We start from the raw sequence: 25,314 nt of genomic DNA, 5'->3' as shown, positions 1-25,314 counted from the left end.
TATCACATGTTCCACTCTTCAAAGCAAAGGCACCTGTGTTTTCTCCCCTGCGGTTATCTTGTCCTTAATCTCTATCGTGAATAGAGTCAGATCTTTGTCATTGTGTGTCCATTACAGTACAAAAAATACTGTGCTGTCCTCTGGGTTCTACTGTGCTGGAAGATAATTGCAAGTATATATTTTTTTTTTTCTTGCTATTCCTGATGGTTGATTTGAGGGAGCAGCAGTGGGTGTCACAACCAAGGCCTTTAGTGGTAGAATAGCCCCATCTGCTCTGTTCACAGATCAGCTCCAGAAACAGACATTAAGGTGGAGGCGTCCCGTCTGCTCTGTTCTCAGATCAGCTCCAGAGGCAGACGTTGCTCATGGAATGGCAGGAGGAGTGGCTCTCAGCAGGAGAAAGGTACAGCTTACCGGTCGGGCACACGCACAGCTCGTACACAGTCTGTTTCTGGGGAGCAGAGCCCGAGGATGGGGTGTAGACGCCAAATGGAAGGCTTCCCAGTCGGATTGTGTTTGCATCTAAAAAGATCTGATCAGAAAATAGAGTCAAAATGGATGCCTAATTGCTGAATTATTTGGCTAGCTTAAAATACAGTATTTTCTTACAGGTACATTGACACTAATGCAGTCTATGTGGATTGTACATTTCAAGTGCGTTCGGTTTGAAGACAACAACATTTTTACCTTAATTAGTCAGACCATGGAATGACAATATTTTGACAACTCTCTCTCCCATAATGTCACTAATGGACATATTTATTTGGACAGACTATGATATGCCAATCAATGCTCTTAGACGCTGTGCACGACATCCTCACCTCTCCTTCAGTTGACTGGAGCTGCAGGTCTTTCCGACACACAGCCTTCAGTCGCCCCTTGGCTGCACTGACCTCCACCCCTCTGGGAGCCTCCATGGTTAGGGTCCGCGTCGGAGACTCAAGTCTACCAATAACAACACAACTTAATGCAAGAATTTATGTATTCATTATAAAAAGGACTGACTGGGCTGGGAGGTTGGTTGATGTCATGATCCTTTTGTACACATGTACAGTTAGGTCCATATATATTTGGACTCTGACACAACTTTTTTTTATTTTAGCTGTTTACCAAAACATATTCAAGTTACAGTTATATATGAATATGGGCTTAAAGTGCAGACTCTCAGCTTTAATTTGAGGGTATTCACCAAATTGGAGGAAGGGTTTAGGAATTACAGCTCTTTTATATGTAGCCCCCTCTTTTACAAGGGACCAGAAGTAATTTGACAATTGACTCAAAAGCTGTGGGCTATTCCTTCGTTATTTCTTTATCAATTAAGCAGGTAAAAGGTCTGAGTTGATTCCAAGTGTGGCATTTGCATTTGGAAGCTTTTGCTGTGAACTCACAACATGCGGTCAAAGGAGCTCTCAATGCAAGTGAAACAGGCCATCCTTAGGCTGCAAAAACAGATAGCGGCAATATTAGGAGTAGTCAAATCAACAGTTTGGTACATTCGGAGAAAAAAAGAACGCACTGGTTAGCTCTGCAACACACAAAGGCCTGGACGTCCACGGAAGCCAACAGTGGTGGATGATCCTTCATATGGTAAAGAAAAACCCCTTCACAACATCCAGCCAAGTGAAGAACACTCTCCAGGAGGTAGACATGTCATTATTTGTCAAGTTTACCATAAAGAGAAGAATTCACAAGAGCAAATGCAGAGGGTTCACCACAAGGTGCAAACCATTCATAAGCCTCAAGAATACAAAGGTCAGATTAATCTTTGCCAAAAAACATCTAAAAAAGCCAGCCCAGTTCTGGAACAGCATTCTTTGGACAGATGAAACTAAGATCAACCTGTGCCAGAATGATGGGAAGAAAAAAGTATGGAGAAGGCTTGGAACGGCTTCGATCCGAATCATACCACATCTTCTGTAAATCACAGTGGAGGCAGTGTGATAGCATGGGCATGCATGGCTTCAAATGGCACTGGGTCACTAGTGTTTATTGATGATGTGACAGAAGACAGAAGCAGCCGGATGAATTCTGAAGTGTTTAGGGATATACTGTCTGCTCAGATTCAGCCAAATTCAGCAAAGTTGATTGGACAGCGCTTCACAATACAGATGGACAATGACCCAAAATATACTGCGAAAGCAACCTAGGAGTTTTTTAAGGCAAAGAAGTGGAATATTCTGCAATAGCCGAACCTGATCTCAACCCGATCGAGCATGCATTTCACTTGCTGAAGACAAAACTAAAGGCAGAAAGACCCATGAACAAACAACAACTGAAGACAGCTGCAGTAAAGGCCTGGCAAAGCATCACAAAGGAGGAAACTCAGCATTTGGTGATGTCCATGGGTTCCAGACTTCAGGCAGTCATTGCCTGCAAAGGATTCTTGACAAAGTATTAAAAATGAACATTTTATTTATGATTATGTTAATTTGTCCAATTACATTTGAGACCCTAAAAATAGGGGACTGTGTATAAAAATGGTTGCAATTCCTAAATGTTTTATACAATATTTTTGTTCAACCCCTTGAATTAAAGCTTAAAGTCTGCACTTCAATTGCATCTCGATTGTTTCATTTCAAATCCATTGTGGTGGCGTACAGAGCCAAAATTATGAAAATTGTGTCACTGTCCAAATATTTCCAGACCTAACTGTATCTATCGGGCACCAGTGTTAGCACATTGCAACTGACCATCTGTGTCCTTGAGTTCACTTGTATTACCACTTTGCTTTGCTTTTAAGTTAAATTACCTCTGCACATAAACTCTGAACTGACCAATTGTATTCTTAATATGTTTTATGGCCGGATATTGATGACAATCAAACAAGAGTTAGAACAACTACTGTAGTAGCTGCATAACTGCATAAAGTACAGTTTATACAAAGGTCAAATTGTATTCTCTCTTTGCATTTGTCTTTGTCAAAATGAATCACTTTGTAGACATAATGAAGTCTTGTGCTGTTTAACAATATGATAATGTTTGTGTTATCAGCTTAGTTCTTGTGTTGACTTCAAACATCTTGAGATGAGTTGACTCTGTAACAGTGTCTAATTCATTCTTGAGTGGGCCTACTCATTATTCCAGTCTGCTAGGCAACAGCTCATGAACATGCCATAATTGTAACATCAGATTTTGACCTTCAGCAACACAGAGGCTAATGCAATTATGCATTTTCCTGCTGTGGAATTTGTTTACACAAAGAGATAAGAGCGAGAGGAAATCAATGCAAAATGTGTTTTCATAACTCATAACCGTTTCAAATTGAGTTTTATTTTTTAAACCAAAATATGTTTTCAATGAATTTTAAATGGGCAACTTTAAAGCACTGTTTAGAAAAATACATTTACATTTCCATAAACATTAAGTATGACAGTGTGTCACGTATTTGGATTATGTAAAAAAACTTTTAAGCCTCTTTGGCTTAAAATCTGCTTCGGAGTGTCAATGTGTGCACCCTGTGCTCTAGACCATTAATGATAAAAATTCACTACAAAGATGACAGAAAGGTAATCAATTCTGCTGTAACCCTAAAAGTATAACCACTGCCTTCAATGAGAAAGAGACAATACAATTTAGAAACTACAGTACACTGGTCATTGATGATGAGGTAGATCCCAACAGATGTCCCCAGTAATGCCTGAACAGAAGGTGTGTCTTCTGTTTGTTTCCTGTAAAGAGGGCAGGTAGAGCTGGTCCTCACCAACTGTTTCTGTGACCACAGACACACACTCCTCCAAATCTCTGGTACAACCATAACCCTTCCTTATCCAACTGACACACCTGTTAGTGTTCAAGTTTACTAATGCAAACAATGCAAACAACAATGTTTCTTCTAAATAACCAACGTCTGACAATGCGTTTGTTTCTTATACTGCACTTGTCTATTGTCTAATTTCATACATCAAATTCTCTGCATCTTTAGAATATTGACCACACTGCAGATGGACACCCTTGAAGCCTAGGAGATCAGTACAAATGTGTGTGTGTGTGTGTGTGTGTGTGTGTGTGTGTGTGTGTGTGTGTGTGTGTGTGTGTGTGTGTGTGTGTGTGTGTGTGTGTGTGTGTGTGTGTTAGCTTTGGGGCAACTTCATCAGTATTCCTCTCACTGCTGAGGAATTAGCTGCCAGAACACTGTTTTTCTGCCAACTTTGATCCCTGTCCTCCCTGCAGAACCATGAAGGTGGACCACAAAACACACTCATTATTGCTTGTTAATAGATGGACAAGGACCACTGCCTCAGGCAAAATGTAGTTGGAGAGCAAAAACTGCAGTATGTTAGTCTAATATGCATCTCACCCAACTCATTTTCACACAAAACCTAATCTAATGCACATCTTTATTGCCATGTGGAACAACAAATTAGTTACATTTTGGGATTTATCTGGGATTGGTACAGTACATGAATTTCTGGACTTTTAAATTAATTATATGTATTAATGGATACAACCATTGATTATTGAAAAATATAACTTATAAATGCCTCATTAACTTAGTTGAACTGTCTTACCCAATGCAGGACCCAAAATATAAGCTTGTAAACATTGTATAGCTTCAAAACATGTTAATACTATCATGTTGATCTCATGGAGGGTCAGTCCTTATGTCCATAGGGTCCATTTAAGTTTGAACTTACTTCAGGTCTTGAGAGGCTTCTGCCTGGATGTGTGGCGTCTCTACAGAGTGTCCGAAGACAGCTCCCTCTGCTCCTATAGTTCGTACATGACAAATATAATAAATAATATTTCCTTTCATTTGACTAAATATGTTTCACACATCATCTAAATATTACATCTAAAATATGACTAAATATTACGCCTAACCCTTAAATGGCCAGAGGTTCTGTAGCCCATCCTACCTGTAACAGTGAATTTATATGTCCCTATGTTGACCTCCTCTTCATCAGCTGAGAACAGCACTCTCTCTCCACCCTGGCTCCGCACCTCAAACCTCTGGCACTGAGCCTCCACTGCCTCCGATCCTGTGGTAGGACAAGCACTGGTTGGCTTTTGGAGTTTTAAAATATATTTGTATTTTCCTGTATATGCCAGGTATCATGTCATATTTAACAACTGTATGCCAATTTCAAGAGGCGCCAATAAGATTTCAAATACTCAACAGATCTCCAATTAATCCAAATAACAGTGGGGAACAGTGACTGTAGATTTGAAATATTCTCGCCAAGTTTCATTTAATTTGTTCATGATTTCGAAAATGGCGTTTCCACCTAATCAGACACCAATTTGCAAGGGAAGGTCAAGCATGACAAAAGTGTCATATCACAAGTCTTGTCAAATCATCATCAATCCAAAACTTATGCTGGAAAAAAAATCAATAGCCATTAATGTTAATAAGAAGGTCATTTTCTTTCAAATGGTCATTAATCATGTAAATTAATTTGGTAATTTGCTCTGACTAATGGTTTAACGTGATGATAATAATAAGAATACATTGCCCTTTCAATAAGTGCTTCAAAGGTTAATGTCTCGAAAACTTCAGTGACTCCTCAGGCAAAGGAAGCAAATTAATGTTGAGTAAAAGATAAATTGTTGCTCTAAACTTAATTAAAGTCATTAATAAAGTGAGATTGATCAAGACCATTTACAGTAAGAGCCATATTAATCTGAACTTTGTCTTGTCAAAATGATGCTGTTGAAAGACCCAAGTATAAAGTATAAGGGTAAATGTATCAAAATGATCATTGATATAGTCATGAACTCACCCACTGTTAGCTGTCCTGTGAGCTGGCCTTGGTAATTTCTAGCATTTATGGTTATGTTCCTATCTGACCGCAAGACCAACGGGCTATCCTGAGGAAAGTATGAGAGGAGGAAGGGAGGCAGGAGAGGAACAATGACGGAGGAGGAGAAAAAAACAAAACACATTAAAATACATGTAATCTTCAATTATCCTCTAATTAGTAGACTATTAAGTTTCATTACCCTGATCAAATACAATACATGGCATTACTAAAGAAGTCAAATAACATGTGATTTGATTATGTCTACTCAACCATGTCTATCCAACCTAGCCAGGCTAGTTCTCATTCAAAGCTTGTTCTGTTCTGACATTAAATGCTTATCATGAACTGACGGGACCTAGCGAGAGATGAGTTGATTTAAAGTTTTGATTCAATAAGAACATTTCAAGTATCGTTTGAAAGAGTTTACATGTTTAAAGCGGTATCCTACAGGGCCAAACCTCGCAGTAGCACTCCTGAATGATGCTTTGTGATCTCATGAAAACATCTAGTCATTGTGGCTCTTACCGAAGGTCAAATGAAGATGAGAGTAAACGCACATATTGTAAATGGAGCGTGTTGTGACTACAGTGCGGTGGCCAGACTGACAAATTACCAAGGCTGAGGCAATGCGAAAGGTGATGTCCTGCATAAAATGAGTAAACTCACAGCCAAAAGGTAAGAGCATGGAAGCGTATTCTACAAAGCACAGCGTTGGTGTATAGTAAAGAAATACACCATGTCACCCATTTCCCATAAAGGCCCAATCTGTAAAATAATTTCCAGCCAACAGCCTGAACCTGACACATTTTTGGGTAAACTGAGGCTGGGGAAATTGAATTGGGCTGGGGAAATTGAACTAGCACCATATATGAAGCTATAGATATGGCAGAATGACATTCCATGATATCAACATTACTTTTTTAACGTATTTCCAAGCTACAGTATACAGCAGTTGTTACTCCAATGATAACAAAAACATAAATAATGGAGTGATATGTCCCAAGGTTTTGGGTTACGATTAGGAAACACTATCCTGTATCCATATTTAGTCACTAGCTTGTTTTGAGAGATTTTATCAGTAATGAATACAATCAATTGAGAAAAGTCATTATACTCAGCAGGATTCTGCTTCAGTCCATAATAGGCTGTTACATTGGTCTTTAGTAATGCATATTAAGAGTAAAGCCTCCATGAGGGAGAGATTTTAGTCTAATGAATCACACCTGCTTCTTCTAGTGCTATTTTTAGACCAGTCAGTAACATCTCCAGAGACAGTAGCCACAGCACACAGTTTTGAATTAACGTTATCCCTTCATGCGAGTTCTATAGCCTAATATCATTCAAATTACACAATTTATTTCAAATCAAGATGACGTTTCAACCTTTAATCTTGATCTCTTTCTGTATTTACACTTCACTGAGGATTGTGGAATAATGGGATTATTCAATATTCAGGTTAGGCTTAATTTGAACACCTGTGTTGTCATAAGTAACTTCTGATACCGGCTTATACCAGCTCTCTAGTTATCTATGCTCAGTACAATGGTAAAGCATCTCCACCATAATTGCTGTCTCTGGTTATATCTTATCGATCAATGGTACGTATCTGAAAGAAAATGCAAAAAAAAAATAAAAAAAAAATACTGTAGCATGACTAAACTATGCAATTTATCTGTAGAACTCAGTGAGTGACCATAACCTCTCTCAGTGCTTGACATATTTCCTCAGGTGAGACATATTGAATGACCCTTTCAGAGATTCTCTACACTCTCTCCTGCAAAGATCTCTGGCGAGAGCAGATAAGAGTGCCCTTGTATAGCCTATCTGTAAAACAACACTGTGAAAATGTCTTTGGGTGTTATTGCACAAGTGTTTTGTAGACCAAATGAAATCCCAATGCACTCAATTGATTCTGCAGTATTTAGTCATATCCATGTTTTCAGCATCCAATAACATTTAAATGTTCCATATTCAATGTCTAGCACATACAAATAACACTGAATAAATGGTAGGATGTAACTGAAAGGAATAAGACAACTTACTACCACTACTACATTCAACATGATTCACTGTATCCAACAAAATCAACACTGTATTCAACAAAATCAAGCCAACAATATTTTCATTGCCTACACAGGCAAAGCTGAAAAGAAAATCTATTTTCAGGACCTGAGATTACTTTCCATATATTATATCACAACACTGAAAAGTGTCAATGAGGCAGAGCAGGAGAAACATTTAGAGTTTGTACTGGAGCTTTGTTAATCTACTGAACATCAAAGGGAAGTGGGAAGCAGGGGGAATTTATTGTGTGGGCTTGATTGGAAATTCCGCGGGGACTATGGTCCCCTGTAATCGTCTGTAATCTCCAGTGTGTTGTATGTGGCCTGTGAGCAGCACAGAGGCATGCTATTATACATCTCCTACGGATGGGAGACCCTGATATGGTACTGCTGGAGAACAGGAAATGAAGGAGGAGAGGGAGAGAAAATCGTTTGGAGAAACAAGTACTCTCGACTGAGGCTGCACATAAAAGGCCTCCAAGTCAGTTCCTTGAAGAGATGTTTGAATGTCTTTGTTGTTAATGAATCAAATCAATAAAAAAAAGAAACCTATACAATCTTATCAATTGTTATAAGACATTTTCTTTCATCACAGTTGATAATAAGCATTTCATTCAGCAGTGCCTCATATTCAAGAATTAACATGCACCTTAGTACTGAGGACAGTGGTGAGTATTCTGAACAACTTACCCTTCTTGACTGGAGGTCCTTCACATAGAGGGGCAGAAGAAATTCTGATATTCCCTCTAGACGGATCCCTTCCCTGCTCACCTGGAGATTTCCCATTCCGTCCTACAGACATACAACACTAATAAATATTGTAGAATACTGTACGTAGGAAAATAACATTGACACCCCTTATCAATTACAGTATCACCATTTTAATTCAACAGAAATGCACAATCTTAATGCAGCGTAAATGCAAATATAGACATACAAGTGAGTGCCACTGGACCTTTTCACCAAGTGGAATGGCTGTATTGGCATTGCTCAATTGCTCTAACTAAAAAGTCACAACAAATCTAATTGCTTGTCTTTCCTTAACTCCTGGGTTTTCTTATGTGTCTGTTGTCAAGTAATTGCCCTAGTCTGTCTACAGTGCCACACCAAGTTGAGCTGCTGTGTATGCCAGGCACACAGATGACACTGAGTGACAGGGCAGGGGGGTAGTAGATCCCACTGAGGTGACAGCAGCACACACACTGAACACTGTCAGGGTGACAGGGCAGAGGGGTAGTAGATCCCACTGAGATGACAGCAGCACACACACACTGAACACTGTCAGGGTGACAGGGTGTAGCTGAGGCTTCGCTAAGCTGGCAGATTCTCTGCATTCACTTGGAATTTTAGAGCAGCTTTGTGACAATGTTTGTGATATGTATCATGTATCAACTATTCATTCAGAAATATAGAAAGTTGTTATGTATATTTTATGAATGCCTAATAAGAGTATAATGAATGTCAATAAAAATACTGCCTCAGACTATATGCTGTCATTCTGTATCTAGCCTACAACACAGACCAGTGAACCATGCACCGTGTACACAGCTTCACAGCATCACAAAGAGGCATGCTAGCACATCAAATGTATTATTTTAAGAAAGAATGAATCTGAATCCACTATGAAGCAAGCGTTCATAAAGCCAGTGGGGCTGTAGATTGGCTCTCTCTAAGTCTTGAGAGATGGGAGAAGTGAAGTACATTTTCTGGAGCGACACCAACATCACAGATAAGGTCTTTACTGGTGACAGAGATTGATTGTTTTCCAGGAAGTGGAGCAGTGATAAAGATAGGCTGGGGACAAATCCGTCACAGTGGGTGCTGTCGTCAGGAGTTTGTTGACAAAATGGTGGATTGTGTGCTTTATCCCCGAAAATGTCACAGCAGCTGCTTGTTTGGTTTGGTTTCAAGATGAACATTTGCTGTATCAATTTTTCTACTGGATATTAGAAATATCTACTGGAATTAGGAAAGAGTGCAGCTTGTAAAATAGTGCTCATTGAAGGCTTCAGTGAATCTGGCGTAAATACAATTATTCTAAACAAATTAATACTGTTACATCAAATGTTTCCTGGCATCTAGTGTATAAGGATATACACATGATAAACAGTACTCACCACTGTGAAATTCATGGCCTTCATAATCCATACAGTTAAGGCCATATTTACTATCATTATGACCAGCAATAGCAGAAGGAAGAAGTAGAGGCATCTCTTCCTCCATCCATAGAGTCCCACAGGATAGGAGGCCTCACACCCGGGCCGCTGGAGTTGGATTGATTGGGCTGCCAATATGTACTGCTCCTGGGTCATCTGGAACAGAACCAGAGAAGGCCTGATCAGAGGAAACACTAAAAATTAAGATAATTGGAAGGACATTGCGCTTCATAACAGATTAGCATTAGCATAACGTGACATAAAGCTAACAGAAGCAATCACTAATGTTCATTAATCAAACAAAACCTATTACCATGCCTTAAATGTAAACGTTCCGGCAGACTGAAAAAGTCCATGCATAGTAAATGGCATGAGCTATTAAGGATGATATCAGGTACAGTAGCTTTATTTGCTCCTCAAATTGAACCGCTATTAGAGTAATCCATCAAGCTCCGGAGTAGACAAGGTTTTCTGGATGTCTTGAGTTTATTAACACAGTAACCACATCTGAGCTTCCATCAAAAAGTTGTCTACCCTGCCAATGCACAGAAAAAATTATCATCTCTCCTGAGGACATTGAAGTGACTTTGAAGTGATCCTTCATAGAAGTTATTGATTGTAAGTAAGATGTAGCCTCTGTACTGTACAAGGAAACGAGCCTTGAAAGTGGCATTAATAACATGGACATGTAACTCTTAAAAGATAGACATTTTCTTTTCATTTAAATGAATACAAAGTTTTAAATTGCAGGTTTTAGAAAGCAAAATGACATGACATTGTTAAACAAACATAACCCATAAAGCAGAAAAGGCTGGCAAGTGTTGCAATTGACATTTCTGAATGTCATACTCATGTGCAAACAATCATCCCTAAAGGTCGTTTGTTAGGATTTAATAACCAGATGTTGCTGCGTCAGATTTGTTTTCAATTCTAATCAAATGTTGATTATTATCGAACCAGCTCCCTGTGTTCACAGAGAATGTAAGAGTGAGACTGTGTCCAAATTATCATACTGACACCTATTTAGTAGACGTTTCAGTACGCAAGATTAGAACGTTTTGCAGTACACAAAATGTACCAAAATTGAGTATGTATAAAATGCCAGGTAATACTCTGTGCTGTAAATGCATCCACAGTGACCATGCTGATTATGTATTAAATTATTATTTTTATTATTTTTATTTGAGAATGCCGGCCGTATTATTTACTTATTAAAATGCCAAGATGTAATATTAGATTTGCCTTTCCATGTAGTATGAAATCACTTCACACTATTCAGGAAGACCTTTCCGATTTCCGCCAGTAGTGAAATTGAACCAATTACCATGAACAACATGGTTGAGCTTCAGATGACAGTTTCTCAGTATGAATGAGGTGTAGGTTGTTGACATTTGTTGCTAACTGCATATATTTTACTAAACTGTAGGCTCTAAATAAATGTTGTATGGTTAGTATGCAGTAGATACTTTAAGTAAACAGTAGGCAGTATGAGTTTTCAAACACAGCCTGAATGACAGCTTCCGGTGTTGGTACCTGCTCTTTTGTCCACCAGCATTGACAGCATTATGAATGTTAGTGCCTATCAACCTTTAAAGGCCCATGCCAGCCAATTTTTGCAGTTGACTCAGTCGCCAGTGAAGGGGTTTCGGAATTTTATATTTTACTCTGGGTGCTAACTTTACAAACAGGCTAGCCATGTCACATATAGCTAAATATTAAAGAAAATATGTGACTGCATGTGGAAAATCATTCTAGGAGGAATTTACCGCCCAAAATACACATACTTTGACCTACATTTTTTACTTGAATCACTGTGCAATACCATTGTGCAGCCCCAGGATGTCATATGTCAGCTAAAATAAAATGTCAAAATGACTAATGTGGGCATTTAAACAGGAACATATTTAACATTCTGTTTTCACTAATTATATGTCTTCAAGTTATCATGGAACTGCAGTATGTGACTAGCAAACACACACACTCACACCCAGAGGCAGTATTAAACACACACACTCACACCCAGAGGCAGTATTAAACACACACACTCACACCCAGAGGCAGTATTAAATCAAGTCAGACCAAGGCTAGTCCGTTCTAACCTCGGCAGAAGGGCATTCTTCACATGTTTAATTACTTAGTGATAAACAAATTAAGAGGCCAGTTTTCCTACTGCCAACTCAATACTAATGTTAATTTAGGGGTAGCCATCTGCTTGCTTTTAGATAAATTCTTTATGCTAAAGCCAATGCCAAGATTCAATCAGGTTTGAGAATGGGCAAAGACTCTTCCAGTACTTGGGTATGACAGGCAAGTAGTCAGTGGTGCAGCATTGGAGCCTATAACTTGATAGTCCTGATCAAAGATGAGAAAGGCAGATGACAAGTGTGGTTGTTCAGGCCAGAGTCAGCATGTACTGTTCTCCAGCCACTCGTGACTGTTGGTTGACAGGGCGTAACTCACTATCACAGGCTGCAAGGCTAGCTGAACAATGGACACAGACTCAGTGTCTGTTGATGAATTCATTCTAAACTCCCATCCTCTCACTCACCTCAGAAATCATCAGATGAAACCCAACAAACCAAGCTTAAATACCTTGATGGTTTTGGATTTAGAATAGAGATGCCGTACCATAGTTCCACAAACGGTCTAACCCTGGCTTGAGAAAGGCATGCATAACTGATATATTCACTCAACTCCTTCATTGCCCTCAGAGGAATATTTATGTAAAATAGTTGTGCATGCATATCTAAAAATCAGGATCCCATACTCTCTCATCCTCTCTCCATATTCTCTACACCCACAAGAGAGGTCTTACAACTAATTGTGCTGCTTTTAAGATACTTACATACTTCTACAAGTGGCAACTTTAATATCTAGTGTGTATGCTGCTCTTAAATCATCCTATTATAAATAGATAGTTAGAAGCCTAGTCATTACTCCTTGACATTACATAATGCAAATATACAGGGCACAAACTTATGGCAAATATGTTTATCATCCGATCAAGATCCAGAGCTGGGTCCAAACATAGGCATACATGGTTCTCTTGATTTCATTGAGACCCCTCATAGTGATGAGACCTACAGTAAGTATTTGCAGAAAGACAACCAACATATAACTCTATGCTGCAGCCATATGAATGTGGATGGAGAACCAGAGAGCTGGGATCTCTGTTTTTCACAGCAGTAACAGCAAAAAACGAGACAACATATTAACTTCAACATAGTGTGCACCTTTAGCTAGCTCTTGCACACAGATTTGCATACAGTCTAGATTATTCCACTATTTTGACCTTAGCTGGTTCCTCCTTAGAATGACAGTTTGTGTCATGTGTTCCTCTCGCAGTGGTGACAGATGTATCACAAATGGGAGTTGTGACTTTGCTTTGCAATACAAATGACCCATATCGCTGGCCTAGAAATGTCACTGAGTCCAATTATGCCACCGATACAGTTCACAGAGAAGACGAATATGAGGGATGGGTGTGAGTGCACACAGGCTAGGAACAACTAGAGGGGCAGTGCCTGAGTCACACAGTAGATTCGGTGATTAGACCACTTTTGCTCCTCAAAACTTGAACACAGTCTTTGTGAGATATACAATGCCATTGTCACCCTTGTGCATTATTGAAAGAAAGAAATGTGATGACACATTACTGCGACTGGCTCTAAATACCAACTAATATCGTATGTATACTAACAAGCACCTCGCAGGAGGTAGAGTGTAGGCCTGCTTTGGAATGACATTTATAATGATGAAAGGTATGTACATACTCATATTTCTCTCTTAAACTTCTCATAAACTTCTGTCTTCAGCATATAGTCATGCTAGAGCAGGACAACTCCATGGTCTATTTTGAATCCTCTGTTGCTAGGGGAAACTCTACTCTTCTGCCCCTTTAATTTCTCTGGCAACCCACTGTTTCCACTGCTGGTGGATCCTGTGATTTCTTAGCAGAGTTGAATGCATACATTACCCTAGCTGAGTCACGCCTCCTGAAGCTTGGCCATTCACAGAGCAAATGGAGAAGAGCACAGTGTGCAGTGATGGTGCTTCGTCAATCTGTCATCATAGCTGGTGCTGGTGCACCCGCTTAAAACATGATCCATGTAGTCATTGTGTGAAACATCATTATTCATGTTTCAAGGCTTGTTTTTTTTTTTGTAGGCATAAATTACTGAGATGCTTTTAAACTGACGTCATTGTCTGCCAGGCTATGAACAGTTTACCACCAGTTTACCACCTGTCTGCAGTCAATTCTTGATTACATGAACTTTCTATTTAGTACTTACTATACAGTCACATGTGAGTTCAAGCTAGAGTATGCCTCTGTACTCACTATGGTATGAATCATGATAGGATCGTATGTGCTAGCAAATCCAGGTCTTATGCCACATCTTCTCCTACATTACATCTCTATCAATCCCTAAAGTCAATGTTTGCAGAGATAAGATGGTGCAGTTCATGATACAGGGGTGTCCTTTGAGCATTGAGAACCTACATTGAAGACAGAATGAGCCAGGTTAGTAATTACCCAGCAGTCCCTTCCCTCTGACAGCAAAGCTCATCTCCACCAATTAGCCAGGAGAGTGATAGTATACATGCTGTTTTGATCAAACGGGACATGCTGCAAAGGCAGCAAAACGCCGCGGAGAAGCATCTAATGAAAGAAAAAGAGAGGTTATTAATGCCTGATGATATTAATCAGCTGAATGGGCTCTGGCTCCCCCTCTCTGCAGTGCCAGGGGCTTCCCACTGGGCCTCCTCAGCCTCTAATGACTAGATGCTCTCAGTTTCTATCCTGCCTTCTCTCTGAATGTGCACATCACCAACGGGGAAAGTGGAGAGACATAATCAGAGCAGAGGATATACATAAAAACCTGTTATTCCCTTTGATATTTGATTGGACAAATCTTCGAATGTATTTAAAGCAGCACCCCTCGATCTCTGTTTCCGCTCACAGTGAGCCCCTAGATTAGATTAGATTCAACTTTATTGTCATTGTGCAGAGTACAAGTACAGAGACAACGAAATGCAGTTAGCGTCTAACCAGAAGTGCAAAATAGCAGAAAGTGCAATGAACAGTATTTACAGGTAGTGCAATATATGAGCAGTAAGTAGTGCAGTATAATATAAGTAGTGCAGTGTAAGCAGTATATGAGTAAGCATTAGCATTATAGCAGAGTAAATAAGTTACAGTATGAACAGTGTAGCAGCATATGAACTGTATAGTAATGCAGTCTAGCAGTATATATATGTATTAACAGTAACATGAGGTAGATAGCAGAATAAATATAAATATGGAATGCCGTATGAACAGTATAAACAGGTATGTACAGTATGTGCAGAGTATTAACAGTAGTATTAAGACAAATATAAAGATATGTGCATTATGAACAGTATGAACAGTATGGACAGATATGTACAGAAGAGCAGTGGTATTGAGTAAGAGCAGGGGAGGGGAGTGATAGTGCAATTGTCCGGGTGGGGGGGGGGGGGGGGTTGCAGGGGTTGCAGGGGTAGTAGGTTGTCAGGTAGGTGCAGTGTTCGAGTTCAGCAGGGTGACAGCCGCAGGGAAGAAGCTGCCTCTGAACCTGCTGGTTCGGGTGCGGAGAGACCTGTAGCGCCTCCCGGAGGGGAGTGGGGTGAAAAGTCTGTGGTTGGGGTGAGAAATGTCCTTGACGCTGCGTGCCTTACGCAAGCACCGTTTGCCCTGGACAGCTTCGATGGAGGGGAGTGAGGAACCGGTGATGCGTTGGCCAGTTTTCACCACCCTCTGCAGTGCTTTCTGGTCAGATGCCGAGCAGTTGCCATACCATACTGTGACACAGTTGGTAAGGATACTCTCGATGGTGCAGCGGTAGAAGTTCACCAGGATCTGAGGAGACAGATGTACCTTCTTTAGTCTCCTCAGGAAGAAGAGACGCTGGTGAGCCTTCTTTATCAGGGTGGAGGTGTTGAGGGTCCAGGAGAGGTCCTCAGAGATGTGGACACCCAGAAACTTGAAGCTGGTGACTCGCTCCACCTCAGTCCCGTTGATGAGGATGGGGGTGTGTGCGCCAGCTTTAGACTTCCTGAAGTCCACAATGAGCTCTTTGGTCTTCCTGGTGTTGAGAGCCAGGTTATTTTCGTTGCACCACACTGTTAGGTGCTGGACCTCCTCCCTGTAGGCCGACTCATCGTTGTTGCTGATGAGACCAATCACCGTTGTGTCGTCTGCAAACTTAACAATGGTGTTTGAGCCATGTACAGGTGTGCAGTCGTAGGTGAAGAGGGAGTAAAGGAGGGGGCTCAGCACACAGCCTTGTGGAACGCCGGTGTTCAGGGTGAGGGTTGAGGAGGTGTGGTTGTGAAGCCTAACAGACTGCGGCCTGTTGGTTAGGAAGTCCAGAATCCAGTTGCAGAGGGAGGAGTTGATGCCCAGTTGCCTGAGTTTGGAGATCAGTTTGGAGGGGATGATGGTGTTGAATGCTGAACTGAAGTCAATAAACAGCATTCTCACATAAGAGTTAGTCTTGTCGAGGTGGGACAGGGCGGAGTGAAGTGCCGTTGAAATGGCATCCTCTGTACTCTTGTTCTGCCGGTAGGCGAATTGAAAGGGGTCCAGTGTGGGTGGTAGGCAGGTCTTGAGTTTTTGAAAACTAAGGGGTAGGTCTTGGCAAATGTAACTGCCAGTTATTTTAATTCTGTGGTGGTCATGCTAAATCCAAAGTTGTGGGGGTGGTTACCTCAGAATTAAAATAACTATTGATGTAACAATCAAACAACTGAAAGGAGTTGCTATTGACTACAGTTGGTAAACTAATATGAAATCACATTGTGTTTTCCAGAATGACAATAACATTTAAATGCTTTGAACCTTTTTTTTTCTTTTTCTCTGTGCCATTTCCTTGGCTGTAGATGGCTATGCACTTCAAAAGACTCAATTCGTCTTTTCAGGACAGCAAAGAGATAACTTGAACATGGGTTAGAAGGAGATGAAAGGTTTCTGAGGAGGTCACCGCTGAGAAAGGTCACTATTGTTCAATCAGAACATACCAAAAAGCTTCATCTTGAGAAGGGAGAGTGAAGTTGTTGTCTCTTTCTGCTTGGGGGAGTTTTCTCATTTGCTTATTTCTGTCAGATATTATGCTTCAAGTTAGTCTTCCACAATAGACTCATGAAAATACCTACTAATGTTCAAGAACAAGCAAGTGAGTTTCAAAGAGTTCAGTATACTATGCTTATCACCACCTGTTTATCTTTCATTAATTAAATAAACATAAGTGCTTTAATTGAAAAATGTCTTGATTCTCGGATCCTAGAATCTCATCTGACTGAGTGTGACTAAGAGCTTTGCAGCATTTGTTGACACCAGTTCTCTGATGGCTGGCTAGCTGTTGCTCAGGAGGTTGGTTTCCCTCTCTGCCTTTGCAGTATTGGAAAAAGGAAGACATGACAAATTACTGAGGTAAACAGGCAGACTCTCACCCACAGTACACTGGTTTCCATCTAATCCCTGCAAATCCTTAGAGAGCTAACAAGACCATTTTGGATGGCACCGATGGAGGACATTTACATTCATCAACTGAAGACTGAAGAAGCATCAATGAAGGAATGTTGTCAATGACCAAAAGCTAATAATCATGACTGTGTAAGACTGTGTGAGGCAAAGGACTGGGAACAAACTATACAGTAGTCATAAAACATCATTTAACATAATTTTAAAGATACAAAACCATCTCTCCTGAAATAAGAAAAAGAATGTTACAGAACCTTACACTGTTGAGTCAGAATATGTTACACTGTTAAGCACTTGTCTTTTGACAAGACCCTAGAAAAGCACTTTACAAATAAATGTGATCGATTGATTACTTGAGAGATTATCATTGCTAAGCTATTCAACAATTCATAAGATTTCATAGGTTTAATGTTATTTGTAACATAGGTGAAGCAGCAAATGATATTGGCTTTAGTTGCTATGTAACTGTGGGTCATACTGTAGAAGTGTAACTAGAAGTGCAGAAGTAGACTACAAGAATATTTCTGAAACCATGTTCAGGGCACTTTTCTGAGTCAGTGCTTTCAGACACATTTACAATAGGGCCGATGACAGCTATTTCCGAATGACATGATTACATTAAAGAGTAATTGATTTTAGAAAATCCTGATTTGACAATGTAAAGTTAGAGCTAACTCAGTGGACTGATGGAGCACTAGATGTTATTTACTAAGTCGCCCGTGAGATCAAAGACATGTCAGATGCAAGTTTATTGCTCCTATGAATGCTCTAACTGGCCTGTTGCATAATAGCCCCGTGCATTGAATAACCAAGTAACCAACATCTTTACCGAACATTCATGCAGAGGCCATAATGCAGCCTATATTACTGGTACACATTGTAGCTAATTAAACTTTTAATAAGTAGCATAAATGAAGAAATTTAACTAGATTTTGAAGTTTTAGATTAGAGTATGGATAATTAATGAAGCAACAGGTTCAACAATTTAACTTTGATCTCACTTACCTTTAGACCCTCGATGTTCAATGACGTTGATTGGTCCATGGCTGTACAATATATAGATATATATATAGAGAGTGAGATTTTTTTTATTTGTTTTTTTTAAAGATAACTTGAATTGCAGTGCATCGCGCGCAACTGTAATCTCTGTGGGCCAGTTGCAATTCTCATTCTTGCAGAATAGGCATACTCTGGGATCAAAATAAAACACTGCTTGACTTGAACTTCATCGTCAAAACTAATTTCTTCTCAATTTCGTAGCATATACCATCTGTCAACGCGGCATCACATCGGTATGACATGTGTCATCTTCAGTAGGCATTAATAGCGGGATTGAATCATAACGAAAATAGGTAGGCTATCCACTATGTCTCAAATTATCGCGTTCATTTCTAATTAGAGGGCACCTCACGGTCTGCAATGAGATGCAAAAAAATGTGTACCCTAAGCGACGTATTGCTTAGAAATACCAATATTTTCATTGTGCAGTCAGATCTTGTAGGTCAAACCAGCATCTTCTCCCTAGAATGTTGTGGAGAGTTGAAAGGAACCGTTCGATTTTGTCAGCCCGGAAATCCCCTCCTTATCCATCGCTCATGCCTACATCACAAAATAAGTGCTCTCGTGTGTTCTCTTAGCCCCAATTGTTCCCGTCGTATCGTTCATTCACTTACTTTGGTCACAGACTGTTACCCTGCGATCAGATGATGACAAAGTCCTCTTACCTATTGTAGATAACTTTCACCAGCTTTTGAGTTATATTGGTGATCCAGAGGGTCTTAGAAGTGATGGCGGGGGGAAATCGCAATCAGTCGCTGCTATTAATCTATATAAAACCTACTTTTTATGGCATGTAACGATAAGATCGCCAACTACTGGTCACCAAAATAACGCACACTGAAACCAGCGATTTGAATGCATTTTTTTCATTTTTTTTTCCAGCGGCATCATTTCTAAGATGGTCTGGATCACGAATATACTGCTACCTCCAAAGCTGGTGAAAGTTATCAGCAATTAGGTAAACGGAATTTGTAAGCATCAGATCGGATGGGAACGGTCTGTGACCACCAGTAGCCTATTTGAAATATAGGAACAGATGGGGCTCCATCATTCGAGTGGACCATAGACCGACTTATTGCACTATACCACGTTTCAAGTCTTTAACTAAAAAAGTGGACGTGCGTAGTGTGCGTAATCATGATGGAATCGCCGGGACATCGAATGCAGTTTATAACTATCTTTGCTGAAACACGATTTCTTAGCGGGGTGGCCAATATAGTGGTGTGACAATTATTAGATATTTAACACTATTTCTGTGTTCCAATTACGCACTGTAAAATAGCACGAAAACCATAATTGCTGACACAACCCAATTACTAGCCTACAGACGAGCGGTATAGGATGTCATCATGCATTTTAAAGGTAGATGATGAAATGTATTTCTTATTTGACATATACACTGACAGTGCATCTGAAAAGTTTATACAACAGTGCAGTTCTATTTTAAGATGATATCATTCGGCTACTTTTTGTGTGTAATGCGGAATAGACTACATGTGACATCCCCTCCTAAATCTTCCAGATCGGGGGAGCTAGGATTGAAATTAGGGTTAGGGCTAGAGTTAGAGCTGGAGTTAGAGTTAGTGTTAAGGGGGTAGGTTAACCCGCCAGAACAATGCTTTTGTCAATTTGAGCCAAGCTACATTTGAACATTTTATCCCAATGCTCTATGTAGATTAAAATAATTAATACAGTGGCTCTGCTTCATGTGATCTTGTTTACGTCTAGTGTTCTTTCAAGTCCAATACTGTACAGTCTTAAGATCTAGCTCAACTGTAGTTACATTTCAACAATGGTGGAGAGTGCACTCTGTAGGAGAAATGGGACACTGCAGCAAAAGTGCCTGATGAACTATTTGGACACTGCTAATTAATGAACAAACCCCTATTAAGTTGCAACACATTTCTTTTTGATTAATTAATCATAGTCCGTATATACTATATCCCATGACTTTCTCAGCTATTGTACAGTCATTTCCCAATCTGCCTGTCTCCATTGTCTCCTTTTAGATTTTTTTTCAATCTGAAAACTCAGGATAAGCAAAAGTAGTGTGGTGGATGCTTAACGGTAATTATCTTTTTTTTTTTCAGTCCAGTTCTTGCACATCACTGCAGATAGCAGGATATTAAAGAAAGTCTACAAGGAAAGCATCGAGATAGAGGCAGAGAATAGTTCATTTTTGCACTACCAGTACCTCTACAGCAGAGGGCACTAGTGTTACAGTCTCGTTGTTCCAGACATCAACAATCAATTGCGCCTACTTTTTTCAGGAATTATAATCAAGTGACGACTGATCGCTGCTGCAGGATGGCGGACCAAAACACTAAACAGATGATACAGAAAAGGTACATTTCGCTACAAAGTGTTTTCAACAGGTTATACCTAAATCATTCTGGATAATGCTGCTACAATTTATATTGTTTGTTATCCAATTATAAGCTGCTATTTTCATTTCTAGCCAGAAGTAGCCATACTTGCTAGCTAGTTAGCTAGCTAGCTCCACCAGTGGCAACACCCATCATCACATCATCTTTTTTCACAATAACTTCTCTATGACAGTCGGCTACTGATGACATAAGCTATCATTGTTGATTTAAACATGACCAATAGTAATAGTAATAATCACAATTCCGTTGTATTTCTTGCAGTGCCAAAGTTGCAGCTGGAGCAGTTGTGTGTGTGGAAAGTGAAATCAGAGGAGATGTGACTATTGGTAACATTTCATTTGCACAGAATAGGTCTATCTAACCAGTGTTGTAGTGCAATAGGGTTGTTTGGTTAAACACATTTTTTCGTCTGACAGGACCAAGAACAGTAGTCCACCCCAAAGCACGTATCATTGCAGAGGCAGGTCCTATTGTCATTGGCGAGGGCAATCTGATTGAGGAACAGGCACTTATCATTAACAGGTATGGCACAACTGCTGTATTTAGCTGTCCATGCACATCCACATTAATATCAACGCAGTGATTGTCTCTATATGTTTGCATTAAACTTTAGTTATCCAGAAAACATCATGCCTGACACTGAAGGAGTTGAACCCAAGACCATGACGATTGGAATCAACAATGTGTTTGAAGTTGGCTGTGGTATCCTTCTATTTGCTTGTGATTACAGTTATGGGTTATTGTAGATTAGGCTTCATGCTCAGCATGATGTTGTGCTATTTTAGAGGAACATAAACTACAAGTATTGTTGAATTGATGTTGATGTCATTTTGCTATTACAGAAGAGATTGTGTTAAATGTTAAAACCTTAACCAACTCAAGTATCACAAGCTTTGAAGATTGGTGACAACAATGTCATTGAGTCTAAAGGTATGGTATTTGACTGCAAAAAAATAAGTTTCAACAATGATGTTTCAACATGCAAGATGTCTGTGCAAATTTACAGTTATACAATGCCCTCCGTAAGTAATTGGACAGTAAAGCAGTTTTTCTTCTTTTGACTTTATACTCCAAATGTTTGTAAAAAGTGAACAATGGCTATGAGATTAAAGTAGAGATTCTCAGCTTTTATTTGATGGTATTTGTGTACATATTGGTTTCACCATCTAGAAATGACACCACTTTTGTATACATAAGCCACCTATTTCAGGGCACCAAAGGTAATAAGAGGTGGCATGCTGAGCTGCCACTAGAACTGGCTTACTTGTCTTCATTGATGATGTAACTGCTAAAAATAGGGCGACTATGTATGAAAGTGTTGTCATTTCTAAATGGTGAAACCAATATGTACACAAATACCATCAAATAAAAGCTGAGAATCTATACTTTTACTTCATACTAATTGTTTGATTTCAAATCCAAACCTTTGGAGTATGGAGCCAAAAGCAGAAATTTTTTTCCACTATTTACGGAGGGCCCTGTATATACCCTCCAACTTTCATTTTTGAGTAAAATTCTGCCACAAGAACCTCTCAATTATTTATTTGTGTTTGATGTTCAACCCTGGCTCTGTGTTCCCAGCTGACCTGGGTAGGAACGTCATCCTCACCAGTGGCTGTATCGTTGGAGCGTGTTGCCAGGTGAATACATGTGAAGTAATTCCAGAGAACACGGTCATCTATGGGTCAAACTGCATGAGGCGTGTGCAGACTGAAAGGCCACAGGTTAGTCTCCAGAATGAATTTCACTTATCTCCTCATTCTAAAGAAAATAGTGGGTATTCCAAGAGCTTTAGCCCACTAGCAAAATAACCTTACACACTTGGTGATAGTATTTCAATATCTCAATGGGGTTCATGTTTTGGATGTTCATTAGATTTATTTTCCTTGTGCAGCCTCAGACACTCCAGCTAGATTTCCTCATGAAGATTCTGCCCAACTACCATCATATGAAGAAGACTGTCAAAGGAAACTCCACCCCTGTCAGGAACTAGTTTAAGACTGACCTGAGATGGCTGCCATCCAGAAGTATGGATCTTGGATCGGCATTCCCTCCCCCTCACATGACCTCAACTAATGAAGATTTAAAAACTATACTTGCTGAACCTGCTTTTAGGCGGTTGTTTTCTACTCTCCCTGTAGGACAACATAGTGGCATAAGAGCACATTCCTAGCTTTACATCCTCCCCTGCATAAGAAACAGGCTATATCAGCACTCTCAGATATTGTATGTATTGCATTTTTAGCAAATTGTAAGCGTATTGTTATTTCTTTATTCTGGTGTTTTTTCTTTTTTTCCCTCCAAATGTTATTTTATTAATATACATTTTCAGTCAAATATTGAGATTCACCCTTGATGTTGTTTATGTATGCTGATATTTTTTCGTCTTTGGTTGCTCAGAATTAGAATGCTTTGTGTGGTTTAATTGTTGTATCAGCCATTGAATTTGACATTGACATTTATCTTAAATAACATTTAAGATAAAGCCTGTTTTAAGTTGTTTTTCTATGAGATGAATGGTTAGAACGGTAGTATATGACCAAATAAATGCACTACATATACTATTTGACTACTTTGACTGGCAATTTGTGAAAAATGCAGAGGGGGGCACTAGAGAGAAACCTCATACCTTCCATGACAGTAACAGATAACACAGTTGGGCATGACTGGCCACACATTATTAATTGTTTGCTCAGTGTATTATTTTGTTATGTAGTCCAGATAGTATTTTCAAGACTCCAAACAGTTTATCCATCTACATCCATTACTAATTTAAGCGCAAATACAGAAAAAGATGGATATACTGTATACTGGACCAACGAGACTAGGAGTGAGAGACACAGTGCCCGCGGGGCATGAGCTTCTAAGGCCAGGGTTGCTAGCCTGGTATGGTACTTCCCATCAGGGTAGCCAGAATGGAGCCGTGCACTATAGACTGGCACAGTGGGAGCTCCACACACAGAGAGTGTTGTACTGTAATAAGCAGGGTGTGGCCGCTGCCATCTTACTGCAGAGCAGGAATGAACAATGCTGTCCCTCAGAGCTCTCTGTGTGGTGCCCAATCTGCACCAAAGACACTACCCCCTGCCTGTGTGTGTGTGTGTGTGTCAGAGGAACTCTTTATTGAAATGTTTTTGATTCTCATTCTTTGGATAGGTACATTGGACAGAAGAGAATGGATAATGCACTGACTTCTAGTCAGGCTGTGTGTGTGTGTGTGTGTGTGTGTGTGTGTGTGTGTGTGTGTGCACGCGCAACACCACACCTCAAACCCCTTTCAGAATAACTCTATTGAGAATCACTCAATGTCAGTTACATCACTTACCGATTAAAGCAATTGTTAGAGAGGGTAACATTTTACAGGCTGTGTTTACTGTGTTACTATCATTTATAACAGAAAGAGCAGACTAATAACCAAACACATTGACACAACACATACAGTGGCAATTTTGTTGTTATACTCCATGGGCAGGGCAGTGCACAGTACAGTAGCTCACTGTAGGAGGCACAGCTGGTGTCTGAAACTGCCAATACTCATTTGAATGTGTCACGGCAGAATCCCGTGAGGAGCCCAGATCAACCAGGGGCTAATTATTTCACCGATGGTGTACAGCAGGGGCCCTTACTTTCCATTCTCACTTTTTCCCCTTCTCTTTTTTATTTTGGGGTGCCGCCAAAGCGTCAGTTACTTTAATATGACAAGGAGGACAGATGTCCGGAGCAGTTGTGTGGATGTGAGGAGTGACAAGGACCTTGTGTGTGCATCTGTGGCTTTTAATCTGAGGACGGGGTTTTTCCAAGTGGCAAGGGCCCTACATCGATAGGGAGTTTAAACAGGAATTTAGCAGGAAGTTCAAATGCAGTTCTATATTTGGAAGCTGTTATTTATACTTCCTCCATACACATACTCTTTCGGAGAGGAATTGTCCAGCTGTCATGGGAGAATTAAACCAGAAGACGTTTTTATACCAGAGTGATTGTTTTGGTTGAGCAATATACAGTAGATTGGACACCTCTCAAGCATAGAGGAATGTTTTATATCGCTTTTTCTTTGTGTATATGAAATTAATGATGTATTCTGTGTTAGCTTTTCTATTCACATGCCACGATTTAGTCATTTTAACACTAACACTTTGCCTTTTATATATAACTATTACATGTAGAATTCCCCCAAGGCTTTCCAGAATGTTGTCTCAAACCTTTAGAAACATATGAGATTCTTGTGAGTATCTGATGTTAGCGATGTTGCTCTACAAATATTTGTGTATAAGCAGAAGCAGCCATATAAACCCCTCCACCACTGTTTGGAAACCGAGCCATCTCCAGTCTGTTGTCTTTTTCTTAACACCTATTGAAGATGACAGCATTGACCCAGCTACAGTACTTTATACACCAAATACATCCCTG

The 25,314-nt window shown here is 39.9% G+C and overlaps 2 protein-coding genes across 2 annotated transcripts; one reads left to right on the top strand and one right to left on the bottom strand.

Annotated features, from left to right (window-relative positions):
• Nucleotides 1-340: 340 nt before the first annotated feature.
• Nucleotides 341-18,505, bottom strand: LOC310804024 (zeta-sarcoglycan-like; the record flags this gene model as incomplete). Its single annotated transcript, XM_083669083.1, has 8 exons — nt 341-532; nt 822-945; nt 4,635-4,707; nt 4,857-4,979; nt 5,721-5,808; nt 8,495-8,596; nt 9,922-10,116; nt 18,467-18,505. 8 exons carry the CDS (start codon nt 18,503-18,505, stop codon nt 341-343), a joined length of 936 nt encoding a protein of 311 aa, XP_083525209.1.
• A 2,301-nt stretch (nt 18,506-20,806) lies between these two features.
• Nucleotides 20,807-23,476, top strand: LOC310810472 (dynactin subunit 6). The gene is made up of 7 exons (XM_083678243.1): nt 20,807-20,865; nt 21,169-21,233; nt 21,324-21,429; nt 21,521-21,609; nt 21,790-21,837; nt 22,489-22,631; nt 22,802-23,476. Exons 1-7 carry the CDS (start codon nt 20,828-20,830, stop codon nt 22,898-22,900), a joined length of 588 nt encoding a protein of 195 aa, XP_083534369.1. The 5' UTR covers nt 20,807-20,827; the 3' UTR covers nt 22,901-23,476.
• The last annotated feature ends 1,838 nt before the right edge of the window (nt 23,477-25,314 follow it).

This window comes from Argentina silus (genome assembly GCF_951799395.1).
Source record: "Argentina silus genome assembly, chromosome: 1".
Taxonomy (NCBI): domain Eukaryota; kingdom Metazoa; phylum Chordata; class Actinopteri; order Argentiniformes; family Argentinidae; genus Argentina; species Argentina silus.
The sequence above is the reverse complement of the archived record's forward strand: the minus strand, read 5'-3'. Positions and strand labels throughout refer to the sequence as shown.

Bases quoted from the DNA above. Each gene is read 5' to 3' on its own strand.
- LOC310810472 (XM_083678243.1), top strand. From the start codon at position 20,828: ATGGCGGACCAAAACACTAAACAGATGATACAGAAAAG. The intron at 21,234-21,323 runs GTAACATTTCAT...TTCGTCTGACAG, and splicing joins CAGAGGAGATGTGACTATTG to GACCAAGAACAGTAGTCCAC. The intron at 21,838-22,488 runs GTATGGTATTTG...CTGTGTTCCCAG, and splicing joins CAATGTCATTGAGTCTAAAG to CTGACCTGGGTAGGAACGTC.